Source organism: Pomacea canaliculata, linkage group LG6 (genome assembly GCF_003073045.1).
Source record: "Pomacea canaliculata isolate SZHN2017 linkage group LG6, ASM307304v1, whole genome shotgun sequence".
NCBI lineage: Eukaryota > Metazoa > Mollusca > Gastropoda > Architaenioglossa > Ampullariidae > Pomacea > Pomacea canaliculata.
The window spans coordinates 14,967,404-14,986,095 of record NC_037595.1 but is presented as its reverse complement, the minus strand read 5'-3'; the positions used below and the strand labels follow the sequence as shown (position 1 = coordinate 14,986,095).

The 18,692-nt window shown below is 40.8% G+C and overlaps 1 protein-coding gene across 1 annotated transcript in view; it reads right to left on the bottom strand.

The window, feature by feature from the left end:
• Positions 1-3,470: 3,470 nt before the first annotated feature.
• Positions 3,471-18,692, bottom strand: part of LOC112566861 (tryptophan 5-hydroxylase 1-like) — a 30,780-nt gene continuing 15,558 nt past the window's right edge. Inside the window, exons 9-14 of the mRNA XM_025243266.1 lie at positions 14,534-14,580; positions 13,054-13,189; positions 12,660-12,786; positions 6,653-6,748; positions 5,062-5,195; positions 3,471-4,893 (exon numbers count right to left, since the gene is read on the bottom strand). Coding sequence (XP_025099051.1) covers positions 4,710-4,893; positions 5,062-5,195; positions 6,653-6,748; positions 12,660-12,786; positions 13,054-13,189; positions 14,534-14,580 — 724 coding nt within the window. The 3' untranslated portion in view covers positions 3,471-4,709. The remainder of the gene's footprint in view (positions 4,894-5,061; positions 5,196-6,652; positions 6,749-12,659; positions 12,787-13,053; positions 13,190-14,533; positions 14,581-18,692) is intronic.

Sequence of the window (18,692 nt, the reverse complement as noted above, 5' to 3'; positions counted from 1 at the left end):
CGTGTCTTTTGGAAAATGCATGCTTTTGGAATTGTTCTAATGTTATTTAATTTTTTTTATTCTTATTTAAAATATGCTTAAAAGTTTATAACCATCAGTGGGATTTTTTCTTTTGGAGGAAGAGGGACTTTTCTGCTAACTCACTAGAGCTTTGGCCCTCTGGACCTATGAATTTTTTTTCTTTTGCAAAAAAATAGCCATTTATGTAGTTGTTTTGGTTTTTTTTTACGTTGGTAGAATTTAGAATTTCTTACTCAGTTTTCTTGGCTCTATAATCACATTAACATATCCAAGAAGATAAATCCAATGACAAAACAGCCATCATGAAGCAGTCTGTCACACAAAACTTGTCTATATCACCATATATCTCATTAAAAATCTCATTCAGATGTCTGAATGTTATTGTGTGTAAATGAATGCAGCTACCTGGACTGGAATGTATGAGACTGGCAGGTGTGAATATGTTGTATTGTTTTAGTGCTTTCATATTGAGCTGCTCTTAATTGCCCTCTGGGATAAATAAAGTGTTATCTTAAAGAAAACATGAGATAAAAAATAATGTGCTTTTAACTGCTTTAGCATCAGACAGCATATTGAAATAAAGTTCAAGTACTTTTATCACTAAGACACGACATTTCTGATCTCTAACTTGCTATTTTCTAAGTGACTTGGACTAGGAAATTTAAATTACTGCCAAAATAACTCCCAAAACGATGCCAATATTCAGCAATATCTGCAGTGACTTTTTTAAAATCTAGAAGTGGAATAAGTTGCTGAATATCCTTTTCATTTCTTGCTAAGAATCTCTCTTACAGCTGATGTGAAGCAACTCCTATGATAATCTTGACAGTGAGGTTTCCTGTCTGCTGCGTGTTCTCTCTCACAAAGTCATGTGTGAACCTCATTTTGTCTTACAGATTAAGGGTCAGCTGTATACAATAATTCACTGTTATAATTTGCTGATTTCAATACCTCTGTTTCATATTTTGTGTTTAGTTATTGTGCATCCCAAAACTAACAGGTGTTTATTGTTACCTTCATAGAGGAGATCTGATGGAGCACAGCAGAGGTGAGCTCATGCCAGTCTCCATCCTTACTGATGACACTTTCCATCCTTATTGTTTGTTCCATGATTCCTCGTTGTGTCTACTATGTTGATCATTTATTACGTGCCTGCATAGTTGTTTCTCCTTTCGTCCTTCATATTCTGCCTGAGCCTCCTACTTAAGCGCGGAGAGCATGCTTCTTCTTCATGCGCCATATAAATCATACTTTTTAAAAATTATTATTAGCAAGGACTCCTAGAGACCCACCAGGCAGGTGACTAGGCTGCATATGAAGTCATTCGTTTTTTTGCTCCCTGTAGTAGATTTGCCACTATGATTCTGAGACTTATGTTCTCTACACAGTCACTCCATGAACATATGCTCATCCATTGTCACTCCCAGGAACTGCACCTCCTCCAGCTGTAACTTTTTTTTTGATATTTGCCTTGATCTGATGGTGTTCACAAAGATCCTTGGTCTTCTCCATTTTTTAAGTTAATTTTGTATGTGCCGTGAATGATGGTATGAATATTCAAATGGCCCTTGGCGGAAAAAAGGTTCCCAGGTTCCCCACCCCTGACATTATTTTCAGGGATGAACGGAGAATGTTTGAAACAGTAAAAATAAATTAAACCAATTTTAGTTGCAAACTATATTTTGTTGTTGTTTCTACTTTTTTTTTTTTTTTTTTTTTAATACCCTGTCTTACTCATTTTCGTTCGGTTTTCCAAAAAGAAACAAACCACATCAGAGCCAAACTTACAGCGATGTATATACAAGCTCTGCCCTCTTGCTTCCAGCCTCGGATTTTATTGCGCATCTACAGATTACTTCCCAGAAGTTTATGAGGAGTAGCTGCCACGGAAGTGCAGATAGTGGTAAGAAAATATTGAATTCGTTAGGACGGTTAGATGGACACAGACTGTCATTTTCCACATTCAGAATGTAAGAAACTAAGTATACGTAACAAGTGGAAAATAAAATAATACTACAGTGTGAACATTAACGTGCATGCACCTCGCACCAAAACGTAGATGGAATGCACACATAGATCGTACATGTAAGCACGGACTACAAGCCGAATATTGATATCCCCGCTTATGAGGAAAGAAAGATAAGAAATATAGAGAAAGGCAATAAAGTAAAGTTTGAAAATTTAGTTGTCATTTGTGTCATTTGCGCTGTTCATCCTTTTTTTCCTTTATATATTCTAGTTTTGTTTGTTTGTGGAGAATACACTCAGTTTTTACCACGACAGTATGTTCAGATAGAAGTCATTTCACTTCAGCTCTTAGACCGGACAGCAAGTAGTGGTCAGGTGAAAAAGACGTTTTATTGCCTGGCTAGTCGGCAGTGCCTCTGATGTCTACCCTGGCTATTGTCCGGCTAGTAACTGGAGACGACTGGACTGTCTGGACAATATATAGTAGTCAGCACCGCGTGTACTCCTACCTTCCCTTGCACGGGTGATACCATTCAATTATGTCGTCCAGAAGTTTCTTAAGGTAAACAAACAGGATCAAGACTAAGCGGCTTGTTTTATCAGTGAGAGCATACTATTTTTGAGCATTTAAAACCTGTTTTCACAAGAATTTCTTCTGTGATAAAAAACAACAGGGTCATAGTCTGTGGAATAATCTACATAAATTGACAGGGTTTTTTTTAACCTGGCTAATAAATCGACACAACTTACTAAAAGTCCGTATACGTTTACAGTTGTAATTTACTTACATAGTTACTGATAGGCAGTGGTGTTAACTTAAAGAATACAGTCAATGTATTCAAGAGTTTCTCTTGATATGTAGGCTGGTCAAAATATTGGCCACACCGGCTGTGTGGCTGTTGTTGCAATAAAAGTCGAATAAAGACATTAACATTTTATTTAATTTAAAGGCCGTTTATTTTGTATAGTTTGTTCAAAATAAACATAAAATATTTGACAGAAAGGAAAAACAAGGCATAAAAACTAATTACAGAGTGCATCATGCAGTACTCAAAATTTGGTAATTTTTCTGATAGCAAGGTCTAGTACAAAAACTGGTAATATAACATACCGACTTAGCAGTTTAATTAACTTTGTGAGGTGTTCTTTTCAATCGCACAACGTCTCTAAAAGTTACAAAAACCTGCACTTATCCTTGAAGTCATAAGCTTAATTTCATTTTGTCTCTTTCGGAGCGAAACGTGTGATAGTCCATCATTTTGAGAATGTTAAATCACTATTGTTGAATGAAACCCTTTTGTGACTTTTGATAAAGAATCAAGGCAAAGAGACAACTAACACAAGATTCGAGGTGAGTTTTGTTTGTCTAAAAAGATCATGAATTGGGACAGTTTGCACTGCACTGTTCCGCACCCATACACCACTCAACGCAACACATACACACACTGGTTGATAAAAACACACAGATCTTCACTGAGATATTCATTTACACACAAAGATGTTTATCAGCTTTTTTTTTTGAGTTGTCACTTGTATTATCTGACAGAAGGACTAGCAACTCATGATGCTACACTCACTATGTTTTTCCACATAGATTGATTGGGTATATAACAGCTTCAACAAGACACAAATTCCCATTGAAACACTTTTTAGCGTTTGGACAGTTTAATTCAATTATTATTTTTGATAGAGAAGTATTACTAATCTCGTGTTTGACCTGAGGTATGAGAGCTAACCCCCACAACTAGGTAGTTGACGATGTCGATGTAATCAATTCTGGACACTTCATTAGATCCCGGATGAATGGTTAGGGAGGAAAGACGTAAGGGCATAATTTGATATAAGAAATTATGATTTTGTATCGTTCTTTGACATTTCTATCAAAACCTATCCTCGCTTATTCTCAGGACTTCTAACAGCTATCACCATTATCGTCTGCTTAGTGCGCAACATGCCGGCCGACAGTTTGTGTACCATGTGACTTGTTCATCTAGAAAACAATTGATAGAAATTAAAGCCTATAGTAAAGTAGTACACTATGGAATGAAATGGAAACTTTTTGCGATTATACACTCGAATGCTACATTTGTTTAGCAGTCCAACAATACATTAAAAACGCATGTAAATAAGTGGAATGGAACAGAAAAATGCACCTGTACTTGTGAACCAAGCTCTCTACAACAATCAATGGCATTATGCCAGATGTACTGTGAATACTCTTCAAACAGTAGTTTGAAAATAAGGGATATTTCCATAGGATAAAGCGGGATGAAGCGCACCAGTGAATTATTTAATAAAGATACAGCTATAAGGAATTGATAAGGACGGCGATGAGCATATAATGCTATTTTTTACATTAAAATGTTGATAATCTATCAGAAGTTTCACATTTAAGATCGACAGTAAAAACAAAATGTGGCCAAAGGCTGTGGGGGTGGGAAATGACTTTAGCACTGCCAGCTTTGCAGCATCCCTATGCGAGAGGATTTTACTGCGCAGACGTCAAACGCAGAAATGACAAACTCATCAGTCGGCGAATTAACACGGCGATCTCTCTCTCTCTTTCCACCGCCTCTTTTTCTTAAATTATTTCCACTTTCCTCAAAAACAAAACCCAAAATATTGAAAAACGGGGAAAAGTCTCATGGCAATACACTAAAATGAATCACTATGCAAAGAAAAGATATACTTCCAGCTTGCAATCTGAATGGAAGTGGGGTTTATGACTTCAAAAAAGTTTCCAGTAGTTGTACTCGACGTAGAGCTTCACTGACAATACATAGGTCGCCCCTCAGCTCGCTCACAACAGTAGCAATTCGTCTGGTGCTGTCTAACACCTCGACACGTTGTGTGTATGGATTGTAACGAACTGCAAAAGGTCGTCTTATTGTTGCTGCAAATTGTCTGCAAAAGAAAACAAAAATGGAAGTCACATGAATATCACGAACTTCCAGCAAAAGAGTTACTGTAGCCATCTTGCACGAGATCGAAAAATCCTTTTTGTTGCATAATAAAGAAGTAATAACTTACATTTTGTCGTATTGTGTGCAACAGAATAAAAACTAGTTTTACCTCATTTTTTCTTTGGCTTCTTCAAACGAGTCAGTGTAGAAATAGACGTCTTGAAATGTTGTTATTAGACATTCTTGCTTACAAGTCAGCAGAGGCTCAAATAGATGTTTTTCTGATTCTTTCGCCAGGGCATGCTACAAAATAGCATTAAAGGATAAATTCAGCTAAATTTGAATGCACAGATGATTGAGAGATAAGACTGATTCATGTATGTATGTAAGTAGTGAAAATGTATTTCTCGGTTGTTAAACAAATATACAAATGTAAAATAATCCATTTCAAATTTACGTCTGTTTTCCTGTCAGATAGAACACAGAAGCATAGAAACTTCTGGATAAATAAAGCGTCTTTTGTGGATTCCAATCTTGGTAAATGAAGGTCAGTCAGTCGTTCTTTGACTGGCACCTGTCGCTGGGGATAGACGCGGATAGCTGACAGGCCGCCACTCTTGTCTATTGTGGGCAATAGTCAGCAGGACGACCAGTCTATGACGTTCGTAAGCCAGTTCCTTCTCTGGTTCATTTCTTTGTAGTTGGTAGCTGCTTTGGTTTTGCTTTTTTTCCTCTCTTCAAGGTCCTCCTTTGGTCACAGAGATCTAGTCATTCGTGACCCATGGTTTTCTTTTCTTTTTCCTTTGTCGCCCTAAAACCTCCTGCATGGGCTGTTGACAGTAGCACCTCTTTGAAGGTCGAGTAAGATGAAAAATAGGATGCAATGCCAGAAAATTCATAGCATTTCTAAGTTGTTAGGCTAAAGCTGTAGTGCGTCATTGGGAATTTCAATGACAATGACAATCGGGCCTGACGAGAGGGAGGAGGCGGGAACAGGTGGGTCTGGTGTACCCGGGCCAGCGGCTGCGATTCAAATTCAGAAAACAAATAACACAATGGTTCATAACAGAATTTTCTTTTAAATAATTCATATTTTTGTTTGTTTTTAGAAAGCCTTTGTCGTCATTATTCTTTAGTTTGGAGGCCCTCATGTGAGTGTTCCGTTCATATAAAACAGGTCTTATTCTTAGGGTATTCATTTAGCCTGAGCATGGCCGATTCCACTTTCGAGTTGGGACGATGTTATCTTACGTAGGACGTAAGGTCATGGCGAGATCGTTCAAAAGTATAAATAATGCATTTTAAGAAAGCGTCTTTACTCTTTGTCTACCACGGTATATACGTAGTGAGCGATTACTCTGACATAGAGAGAAACGAACTTGAATTTAATAGCTGTTCGAGGTTATGGTTCTTGGGGTGAAAGCAGACTCATTGATCTCTCTACCCTCTCAGTTTTGACCTGACTTTGGTGGACTCTAGTGAGGTTTTACTGTATTATAAATATCCCTGTAAAATAAGTCCAGACTTCCTCCAAAGATAAACTTTACTTTCAAAGACAAATTAATTTTACCTATCCAAGTTGTCCATCGAAATCGTATTTGTCAACTGGCAGCTTTCTTGTACACCCAGCTAGACACCGATAGCTTATTTACTGCGCACATCTGTTTTTTTTATGCTGTTTAAATGAGAATGAAAAGATCATACCCTTTGTGTCGATCATTTATTTGTTAAATGATTTTCATTGTGTTGCTAAAGAATACCTTCAGCTCTCCAACAGACGATAGAAGACCGGCTCCATATGCACGCAGTTGTCCATCCTGTTTGCAGAGTCCAAACTCCACAGAAAAGAAATAACACTGTAACGAAACACAAAGAGAAGGAAGTTTAAGATCAATGAGTACTCAGTTATTCGCAGACACTTTAGACAGAGCCTTAGAGGTAAGAAACCTGGCAACCACAAGGGGGTCTTCAAGATTACAAATATGTCATTATGTGACTGAAAATGGTACATTTTTACAATTCAAAAATAGACAAAATAAGATATAATCACTGGGAATAATTAGAACGTGACCGGTAGTGATTTGCTTTTACTGCGTTTTATAATGCTTTCAATGGGCATACAAATCAAGAAAAAAAAGCTAAAAAAAAACCCCTTGATGTAGCCATCAGCCTAGACCCATGGCCTGTAGAACTGGCACAATGAGAGACTGTAGAATTTTGGTTATGTACCCGATGCCAGTCAAAGTGCCAGGAGCAAAATAAAGAGAGGTTCTACCATAAATACTGATTCTTTCTCAGATCACAGGTTTTACTACAGATTATAAACTATACAGGTGCAGGCAGTTGCGGATGGTCTCTTAGTTAACAATAACGTGTGTTGTCATTCTCATCTGCTCTTAGAGGTTCTGCAACAATGGTTCTGTTGCGCAAAGCTGGATCAGATTTATGAAGTGGTCGTCATGTTGACGTCATTTGGCTCCGTCACGGCAGACACAGTTGTTCATCAGGGTATAGTGATGTCAGTGATTTTGACGCAAATTTGAGGTTTTGTAAACGTCACTATCCTGATTTTAAATGTGAAAAAGATTTTTCTCTGCGATAAGCACAACACCTCCCTGTTTCCACAAGAAATGTCCGTCAATCAGAATGTTGATCTGCTATTTTGACTTGAAATGTTTCGTACTTAAAATCATTATTATCTGCAGGATCCATATTTTTTTAAATTTCCTGAACGGATATTTCTTTGCTGTAGATGTTTATTGATGACATGATATTATACTATCATCATTCAGCTCTACAACGAAATTAATAATAAGTGACGTCCCACATAGCAATGAGGAACGAGTGCTTCCCTTGACTGAACTTCCAACTCGTTTGCAAATTGGACGATGTGTCTGAAGGACAGCAAGTACACCACAACAAGCACTTTGTTTCACAAGTTTTCTCAGACTGATACACCTGTGGACTCGTTGCTGGAATTCCGTCACAACTACTCAAGAACGTCAAGCTCAAAGTGTCCCGATTAATAGATGAAGCAGCACAAGCATCAAAGCATGGCGAGGAGACTATAAAGCAGTTCCGAAACTTTTCTCACCCGAGGGCTGCATGGACATAATATAAAACCTCGCGGGCCAGAACATGGCGGTTTTGCCAGAATCATGACTTTAGAAATGAAATTATATTGCGTCTGGTTAAAATGAGCTGACCGCATGAGGCACCTTCGCGAGCCGGATGTGGCACTCCTGCTATAAAGAGAAGAGAAAGAAAGCAGTTTGTGTTTTTATGCCGTGCTAGCAACTATGGCTATATCACGGCAAAAAGTAGTTGTAACTTTAAAGGTTTTGGAATAAAAACTTCCTAATTCTTATAAACATGATATATTTTTAAAGCCCAACATAATAAGTTACCAAAATGTAAAAACGGGTGGGTAAAGCTTTAAAAGGGGTGTAGAAGCCCAAAAAGGTTACAATCACACCAAAAACAAAACAGAACTATCAGGATATAAAAATTTTATATTTGATGGTAGAGCCCTATCCTCTTTAAAAAGAAAAAGATTGCTGCCGATGGGACGGACCTAAATAAGGAAAATAAAGATTTTTCTGTAAAAATTTGACGAGTAGTCTGAAGCTTCGGACAGACAATCAAAAAGTGTAGAACATTAAAATTTTCCCTACACCAGGGACAAACAAGTGGCGGTTCACCTCGTAAGTGGTGTCCTTCCGTGGCATATAGGTGTGTCCTATCTTTAATCTTGTAAGAACTACCTCCTCCCGTCTCGTTAGCGGTTAGCGCCTGTCACCGATACAGTGAAGGTTGGCTGCCCAGAGTTCATTTCTCGTCTCGGGCACGCTGTTCTTTCTCTATACGTGGCATCTATTTACATGGCTGGCTGCCTTGCCGTAATATAGCCTCAGTTGCTGGCACGGCGTAAAACACCAATCCCACCCCTCCTCCCGTCTAGTAGGGCGGCAAGAAGGTAGGAGGTCGGAAAGTCAGGGAAGGGTGGCATATAACTTGTTTTGGCCCAGAATGTCCCAGTGGCGTTGCCATAAGGACTGAATGTAGGCCGAAAAAAAAAAAAGATTTGCAGTCTGATGAAATAAGTGATTGAAGTTTACCAGGGGACTGATATGCAGCCTGGGCAGCCTGGTCTGCTCGAACATTGCATGGGATACCAGCATGGCCAGGAGCCCAAATAAAAACAATGTCCTTATTTTGCTGAAAGAGTGCTGCATGAATTTTATGAATCTGGACCACAAGAGGGTGGTCAGAATCATTTGAAATGAAGGCTTGAAGTGCAGAAAGAGAGTCGGAAATAATCAAAAAGTTGTGTTCCAAAGAGCGGTGAGCATGCTGCAAGGCAAGCAAGATGGCATGAAGTTCTGCTGTGAAACTAGAACATTCGTCTGCCAGTCGGACTGAAACAGCCCGTTGTGGTTGGCAGGACGGAACTGCTGCCGCAGCGACTGGGCCCCCACATGGGATTTTGGAGCCATCTGTGAATACAGAGCAGAATTCAGGGTAATCAGAAATATAAAAAAAAATAAAATAAAAAAATAATAAAAATCAAAAAAATAAATAAAAGAAAAGAGAAGGAAGAGGGAAAGTGAGGACATAGTTTCATCTGTAGAAGTGTTTGCAGTAGTGCATGCAGAGTTAGAAACAGCTTCCTGCAGTACCAGTATAAAAGAGGCCGCTGCTAATTATGATGGCAATGATAGTAAAACCGACAACGACGGCGATGATGATAATGACGACAATGCTGATGACTGGACTGATATTTTCCAACAACAGAACAAAAAAATGGTACCAATACCAACCATTGCTTTGGAAGCAGACCGATATGGCGTGTCAAATAGGACAGCTGCATTGATGGACTATGGCATTATTTGCTTGGAAGACCGCATCAATATCGTCGATCATCACAGAGTATGGAGGGCTCGACAATAGTTGAGAGGGGCTATCAGGGAAACTCCTATAAACAATGAAGAGGAAATCTTGGCAATATTTTCTGATGGCCGAAAAGATATGAGATATGACACTGAGGATAGAGAAAAGGGGAGACAAGTGGTAAAATATAAAGACAATCGAAGAACACTATATAATGATTGGTGAACCCGGAACTTTCTTTCTGTGCCATTTAACACTGGAACGAGGCCCCGGTTCTGCCATTGCTGATAGCATTCACAGTGCAATTGAAGAAAGGGGAATTACAGACAAGATCATGGCAGTTGGATCCGACTGCACAACTGTGAACACTGGGCGCCGCGGTGGGGCAATACATCTCCTATAGCTTCAGACTGAAGTGGTTCATTTTCTCTTTATACTTGAACAAGCTTCCAGTCCGCCAGCACTGCAAACACTCACTGGTCCAACCGAAGGACATACACTGTAGAAAGGACCAATCGGAAATGCATTGGCTAATTGTGCATCATTGCCACTTTGTGCAGAAGGAGTTCGACTCATTGCCGACAGTGATTCTCTTCTAGAAATCGGTCAGTGAACTTAGTAATGACCAAGCATACCTGTGCAAAATGATTACAGCTTTTAGAAGTGGAAGCATCAGTGACGAATTACCGCAGGAAAAGCCTGGGCCCATGTCGATGGCCAGATGGCTCACAACTGCTAGCAGGCTATATGTCGGCTGTATGTGGCATCAGTGCAACCAAGTAACGAACTGTATTCCCTGACACACTTCATTGTCTGCATCATTGTTTAGTATCAAGTTTCGACCTAGATGCACTGACAGACCAAAGCATTTGATTCAACAAATTAAGCAACAGAGTTTGTTATCCTCGGCCTACAGGAATATAACATGGCCCGTAATGCAATGCAACTCATACTGAGCCCATCAGGAAAATGCTCTGATGATGCTTTGAGACGACGATGAAGTCAATAGGAAGGCAGCAGTGGACATAATAAAAACCATTCGCCAAGCAAGCTGGTGGGTATTAACAGCAAGTCAGAGAATTTCTACCTCCCAAACTAAAGGAGAATGCCCAAACGTTGCAAGACTTACTTGCCATCAATGGAGGAATTCACACTGGAACCACCTCTCACAAATCACCTTCCAGATGAAGCACTCCAGCAGCTTGCCACTCAGCCCTTCATCTGTCAGATACCTTGTCACTCTCAGGTAGTCGAGCGCTGTGTCAGGACTAGTGAGTGAGGCATCAAAATTAGTCTATGGGATGGGATGCAAGGGATGGTTACAATCGAGCTATCATCGAGAATTTATGCCGTCATTTCAGACTAAGCAAGATTTTTGTTTACCTCGTGACTAGAAATGAAAACCGGTGCCTGGACTGTTTATAATTATTGTCTGACAGTGCAAACGTTATCAGAAACGGATCTTGTCTTGCAGTTATCTAAATATAGAACTTTCGACAAAAAGGAAACATTTAGTTAAAATCCCATAATTTTTGCATTTGGGGGCAGAAAAAGGGAGGTGTTCTGCTCATTGTAGATTTCTCTGCTTTACATCTTTGAACTCAGCATAGCTGGTTGTAAAAAACTCCAAATGTGCCTGTTGATCCGTTACACTTCATTGGATGACGTTACACCCTATTGTTCAGCCTTGTTCGTCATTTTCAATCTTTTCAAAATTCACCGATTAACAGAATTACTTAAACTAGCCCTCTGAACACTGCTGAATGTACTTTCTTGGAGTCAACCATAGACACCAGCCAGAATAGACTGGTGTCAAATGTCTTCTGGGTGCATGTTTATTGTAAACCAATTTTCATTCCATTTAGATACCTTTTCTTCGAAACAGCGGGTGAACAGTGTTCACACTATGGTTTAAGATTGAGCTGAAAAATAGACATTTTATACAGTTGAAATTTTGGTTCATAAGTATAGTTGCAAGAGAGTTTTGATGTACCACAGGAGCGTCTTTTTTCCAGGGTCTGCACCTACTATACAGTAGCATGCTTTTTCTCGTCCAACAACACAGAACCTGTTTATAGCTCTGACCAATCGGGTAGGTCTTTAAGAACAAGACATGTACAAGTCGTTCAAGTACAGAGTGCAATCACACCAGGGTTTTCAGTTCCTTCCACAATGCTTAACCTAAAACTGCAACTGCCCCTTAGCCCTTTTGAGCATCATAAGTTTTACATTTATGAAATCAACAAGTTTCAGATTCTTCCAAATACCATGAAACAGATTGAACACAATAACAATAGCATAGTTCTACGTTCGTTACTATGAACCTTTTGTCATTTTTTATACATAATTTCTATGGACTATAGTTTCGTATGATAAAGTCATGTAAAGACACTCTTAACCCTGCCCTTAATTTAAAGTGACACATCTGAGCGTTTTGTAGTGATCTCTCCTAGGTGTATCGGCTGCTTCGCACAAGATATCTTAGATATTTAAATTTTAAAAAATTAACTGACACTTATGTTAATGTGCTACAATTTGCTTAACAAAGGTAAGAGCATGTTTGACAATTTATCGTTATGCTATCCAAGCTGTGTAATATGCGGTTAAAAATGTTATGGAGAACCTGTTATTGTTTGTATAAAAAGAGTTTGGAAGTGACCATTTCTGCACATAAAAGAATAAAGCCCTATGTATAGACAATAAAAAACCCTAAAACACCAAAACAGTTGTCACAAAATGTTAATTGTTCCAAAAGACCATGCTGCCGACTGAAAGCTTTTTCCAAAAAAAAAAAAAAAGAAAAAAAAAACCGAAGTTAAGCTAGACAACTGCAAGATTTTAATGTCCTTTCTTAAGATTTTATAGTGGTCATCGTACCGTTGCAAGCCTGGCAACATCTTCATCTGAGGCTCCGAGAGATGCAAGTCCTATTTCTTGAGAAAACTGAGCAAAACTTGCATCAGCAAGTAACGGCACATGTCCCATTAACTCATGGCAGCAATCCCTGGCAATTAAATACAATATAGACGAACATATCAAGAATGGAAATAAATGTTTGGTATTTCATATCAGATTCAAAAGCCTTTAACATACAATGGGTGTTTCTTGACCCTCTTTCTTTGAATCGAACATAAAATATGAGTTCCTCTCTTTACAATCTATTTTTACAATTGTATATTCTTTAAAATGTTACTAAAAAGTTTATCCGTAACAGTTTTGCATTAGCAGCTACTATTTTAGATTGGAATATAAATAAAATTTTAAAACTCACGGCTCTGGGGTGTAAAAAGGGTCCGAAGCATGCCTTATATACTGAGTACAATGGAATACTCGAAAAGCAAGACCTGCCAAGAAGTCCCGTGATGACAAGTAACCCGCAACGGGGCGAAGCTGGAATCCTGTTCGCCCTTTCACAAAAGAAATTGTGTTAGGATTAGAAACATTCGCAAACAAATCAATTATGTTTCATGTAGTAAGTGGCCTACTATCAATTTGTATTATAGAGCTCTGTCAAATCTAAAATACTGGGTCCCATAGTGACCTCTATGACGAATTTCAACAGTTACTTTGTGTATATAACGTTGGAGAACAAATCGCCTTGTTTCAAACATTGGGAACGTTCCAAACGAAACTCCGTCTAACTACAGTTAACTCAAAGCCGGATTTTTTCCTAAAATATTATTCTGAGAAGATTTTAGATTTTTTAGATTATTGCCCGTTATGCCGGTCGGCACGTAGGGCAGTGACAAAGGTCCTCCACTTTTGCCTGTCCTGGGCTAGTTTCCCCACAGTACCCCAGCTGTGGTTTAGGGTCTTCATGTCTGCCTCCACAGTTCGGCGCCAGGTGATCTTGGGCCGGCCTCGCTTGCGTTTTCCTTCTGGCGTCCAGTGTAAGGCAGTTTTTGTGATGGAGTTGCTCCCGCCTCGGAGGACGTGACCAATCCAGCGCCATCGCTTCTTCAGCAGGATGGTGGCCATGCTCTGCTGCCCACACTGGGCAAGTAGTTCTTCGTTGGAGATTGTCCTTGGCCAGAAGATGCCCAGGATTCTTCGCAGGCTTTTGGTGTGGAAGACTGACAGTTTGTTGAGGTCTCTGTCAGTCATTCGCCAGCACTCCGAGCCATACAGTAGAGTGGACATGACCAGACTCTGGTAAAGTCTCAGCTTGGTATTGATGCTGTACTGTGTCGACTTCTAGATGTTTCTTAGGCTACAGAAGATGCCTTGCCTTTGCTCAGTCTGCTCTGGATGTCACGGCCTGCTCCTCCATCTTGCGTGACCACGCTGCCCAAGTAGGTGAAGCTTTCAACCATCGGCAGGTCTTCTCCCTCTATGCTGATCGGTGTTGTATTGGTGGTGTTCAGGGTCATCACTTCTGTCTTTGTCCGGCTGATGTGCAGTCCGACCTGCTGCGCAAAGGTGTACAGGCGAGACGTCTTCTCCTGCATGTGTCGGTGGGTGTGTGACAGCAGGGCCAGGTCGTCGGCAAAGTCCAGGTCTTCTAAGGTCGTAGAGAGTGTCCATCGTATGCCTCTTGGTTCGTCTTCCGTTGTATGGCGCGTTACCCAGTCAATGACAAGGTGACAAGGTGACAAGGGGACAATTCTGACAAGGCGACAAGGTAAATCAAAAGGATTCTTTTTAAAACAAAATGAAACCAAATTATGATTAACAAATTCACTTTCTAATATGACTAAGATAGGTAAACACCAAGCTTCATAACTTGACCAGAAGAATAGGAAAGTACGCACCTTTCAAAAATATGGATACGTCATCAAGTTGAGGTACGTTGTCTTCTCTATATAAAAGATAATGGCACACTAGTATCATCTCCGACTTCATTAGATGAAATTTATACATGAATTAATAATTTGTTTACCTATAAACAAATTTAGGATATTTAATAAAACATACTTTTGTTAGTTATGTTTGAAAAGATCGCGTTCGAAACAATTATATTCAAATATTGAAATCAGTGGTTCTTAACCTGTTCGATCGAACCCTTGGGGTTTGGATGAGTCGGTCTCAGGGGTTCAGCGGAGCCTCCGCCATGGAGGTCAAGACACCCGCAATTCGTGATGACACTAAAGAAGGGTTCGGTGAATGTGCATGTGAAGCTTGTGGGTTCGGTACCTCAAAAAATGTTAAGAACCACTGATTTAAATATATGAATAATAATATAACAATAAATACAACATTTGTAAAGCTCATACTCACACTCTTAACTCTTAAGGAGCATGCTCGTGGCTTCTAAGAACAAGAACAGCATGCAAGGGACAGGAAAACAAACGAATAACATATGAACTATGAAAGAATAAATAACAGTACGAATGATGAATACAAACAAATACAGAAAATGCAAAAAGGAACCAAATAACAAGAACTGAGAGTATCATGACTAAGACGAGGAGGGAAGGGTGTAAAAAGGACTAGTATTGTGGGAATGGGTGCTAGTAGTAATGTTTACGGAAGGGTACATTTTCAATGCACATTTAAAGACCTTGGGTAGGTGGCGGATATGGAAAGGGAGAATAAAATTTGTGTCTAAAATTTAAAAAAATACTTATTCTGGTATTACTTTAATTGTTAATTAGACGAGTAAATAAAACAGTTGTTGATCGAAACTTTGTCAGCATTTAATAACAAGTACAAAACTGACCCACATAAACACAATATGTGTCTACAGATATACATTAAGTGCATGCATTTGCGTCTCCCATTTTATTCTTTTCCTTCGAGTGGAGGTGCATTTGCCTATTGCTTATTGCGTAGAAAGTCGCCAATTTGAGTGAGGCCAATCCTTTGTGCCATTATAATGTATTAAAAAAAACCAACGCCGTCCCACTCAGCAGATTGGTACTGATTCAGGGTTTCCATTCCCTTGACACGGTAAACGATTTACATTTCGTTAGACTTCTTTCCGTCTGACTTTTGAATTTTCATGCGGATGTATAAAAGCGCCAACTGTAAATGTATCACGAATATAATGATTATAAAATATAAAATATAATAATTCAGAAGATGGAAGTCTTGAGCGCCAAATGTAAGACCAGAATAGGCTTCTGGAATGTGCGCACCATGTATGAAACAGGCAAGTTAGCACAAGTTACAGCCGAGATGAGGCGTTACAACTTACACATCCTTGGAGTAAGTGAAAGCAGATGGACAGGTTCTGGAAGAGTAAAGACCCAGACCGGAGAGACAGTGCTGTATTCTGGCAGAGAGGACAACCAACACCATGAGGGAGTAGCCATCATCCTGAGGAAAGGAACAGATAAGTGCCTAATAGAGTGGAAGCCGATCAACAGCAGACTGATTACAGCCAGAGTGAGAGGGAGACATGGCAACATGACCTTGATCCAGTGCTACGCACCAACCAACGATGGCGATGATGAGGCGAAGGACACCTTTTACGATCAATTGCAAGCAGAAGTAAGTGCAGCACCCCATCATGACCTGTTGATTGTGATGGGCGACATGAATGCCAAAGTTGGGAACGACAACACCCATGTAGAGAGAACTATGGGCAGACATGGTTGTGGCTGCATGAACGAGAACAGAGAGAGGCTAGTGGAGCTATGCACTATGTACAACCTGGTGATTGGAGGAACACTATTCCCTCACCGTAACGTCCATAAGCTAACATGGTGCTCACCCAATGGTAGGGACAGTAACCAGATCGACCACCTAATGATCAACGGCTCCTGGAGACGTTCCCTGCTTGACGTCAGGGTGAGAAGAGGAGGAGATGTTGGAAGTGACCATCACCTTGTTGTAGCAAACATTAAAATGAAACTGCGAAGTACAGGACGCAAGTCAGCAGCACACAGACGCTTTGATGTGGAAAGATTGCAGGACCCCAAGTTGAAAAATGCCTTCACTCTTCAAGTGAAAAACAGATTTCAGGCACTTGCAGACATGACGGACATTTGCGAGGCAGACGCAGAAAGCATAAACCAGAGATGGGACCTTGTGAGAACAGTGTACCAGAAAAGCAGCGAGAAGAGTCTTGGACTGAGAGGAACTAAGAAGAAGGAATGGATAACACCAGAGAAGTGGAAAGCGATAAAGGAAAGAAGAGAACTTAAAAAGAAGGTGGCTAGCACCAGATCTGAAAGACTGCAAGAGACATTCAAGCTACAGTACAGAGAGATGAACCGGAAAGTGAAGCGCTCGGCGAGATCAGATAAGCGTGCCTACTTGAACAACCTAGCAAGTGAGGCCGAAGAAGCAGCAAGAAAAGGAGAACAAGGAAAGCTGTACAAGATCACCAAGACGATTAGCGGCAAATTCCACAGCACCAACAATGCCCCAGTCAAGGACAAGGGAGGGAAGCTGCTAACGACACAGAGAGAACAAGAAGCACGCTGGGCTGAACACTTCAGAGAGATCCTGAACAGACCACCACCTTCCGAAGAAGCCGACATACAAGAAGCCATTGAGGACCTAGACGTTAACATCGCCCCACCAGAGAAGCAGGAAATCATCACAGCGATTAAGTCCTTGAAGAACAGAAAGGCACCAGGTCAGGACAATCTGAATGCTGAATTATTCAAGGCAGACCCAGAACTGGCAGCCAATATCCTACAACACCTATTTACCGCAATATGGGAAGGAAAGCAAGTCCCAGATGACTGGACCAGAGGAGTGATCGTCAAAATCCCAAAGAAAGGATCCCTTAGCGACTGCAACAACTGGCGAGGAATAACTCTCCTGTCCATCCCGAGCAAGATCATGACAAAGATCATCATCCAACGAATCTCAGAGGCAGTGGACACACAACTTAGAGAAGAACAAGCTGGTTTTCGTAGAAGAAGAGGATGCACCGACCAGATATTCGCACTACGCAACATCATTGAACAGTGCACAGAGTGGCAGAGGCAGCTCTATATTAACTTCGTAGATTTCCAGAAGGCTTTTGACAGCATCCATAGAGAGAGCCTTTGGCGCATCCTGAGAGCATACGGAATACCAATGGAAATTGTACTGCTGATCAAAAGCTTCTATGCGAACTTTTCGTGCTGTGTTGGAAACAGTGACATCTACTTTGAGGTCGGGACTGGAGTGAAACAGGGCTGCGTGATGTCTTCCCTGCTCTTTAATCTTGTCATTGACTGGGTAACGCGCCATACAACGGAAGATGAACCAAGGGGCATACGATGGACACTCTCCACGAACTTAGAAGACCTAGACTTTGCCGACGACCTGGCCATGCTGTCACACACCCACCGACACATGCAGGAGAAGACGTCTCGCCTGAACACTTTTGCGCAGCAGGTCGGACTGCACATCAGCCGGACAAAGACAGAAGTGATGACCCTGAACACCACCAATACAACACCGATCAGCATAGAGGGAGAAGACCTGCCGATGGTTGAAAGCTTCACCTACTTGGGCAGCGTGGTCACGCAAGATGGAGGAGCAGGCCGTGACATCCAGAGCAGACTGAGTAAAGGCAGGGGCATCTTTTGTAGCCTACGCAACATCTGGAAGTCGACACAGTACAGCATCAATACCAAGCTGAGACTTTACCAGAGCCTGGTCATGTCCACTCTACTGTTTGGCTCGGAGTGCTGGCGAATGACTGACAGAGACCTCAACAAACTGTCAGTCTTCCACACCAAAAGCCTGCGAAGAATTCTGGGCATCTTCTGGCCAAGGACAATCTCCAACGAAGAACTACTTGCCCAGTGTGGGCAGGAGAGTATGGCCACCATCCTGTTGAAGAAGCGATGGCGCTGGATTGGTCACGTCCTCCGAGGCGGGAGCAACTCCATCCTAAAAACTGCCTTACACTGGACGCCAGAAGGAAAAAGCAAGCGAGGCCGGCCCAAGATCACCTGGCGCCGAACTGTGGAGGCAGACATGAAGACCCAAAACCTCCGCTGGGGTACTGTGGGGAGTCTAGCC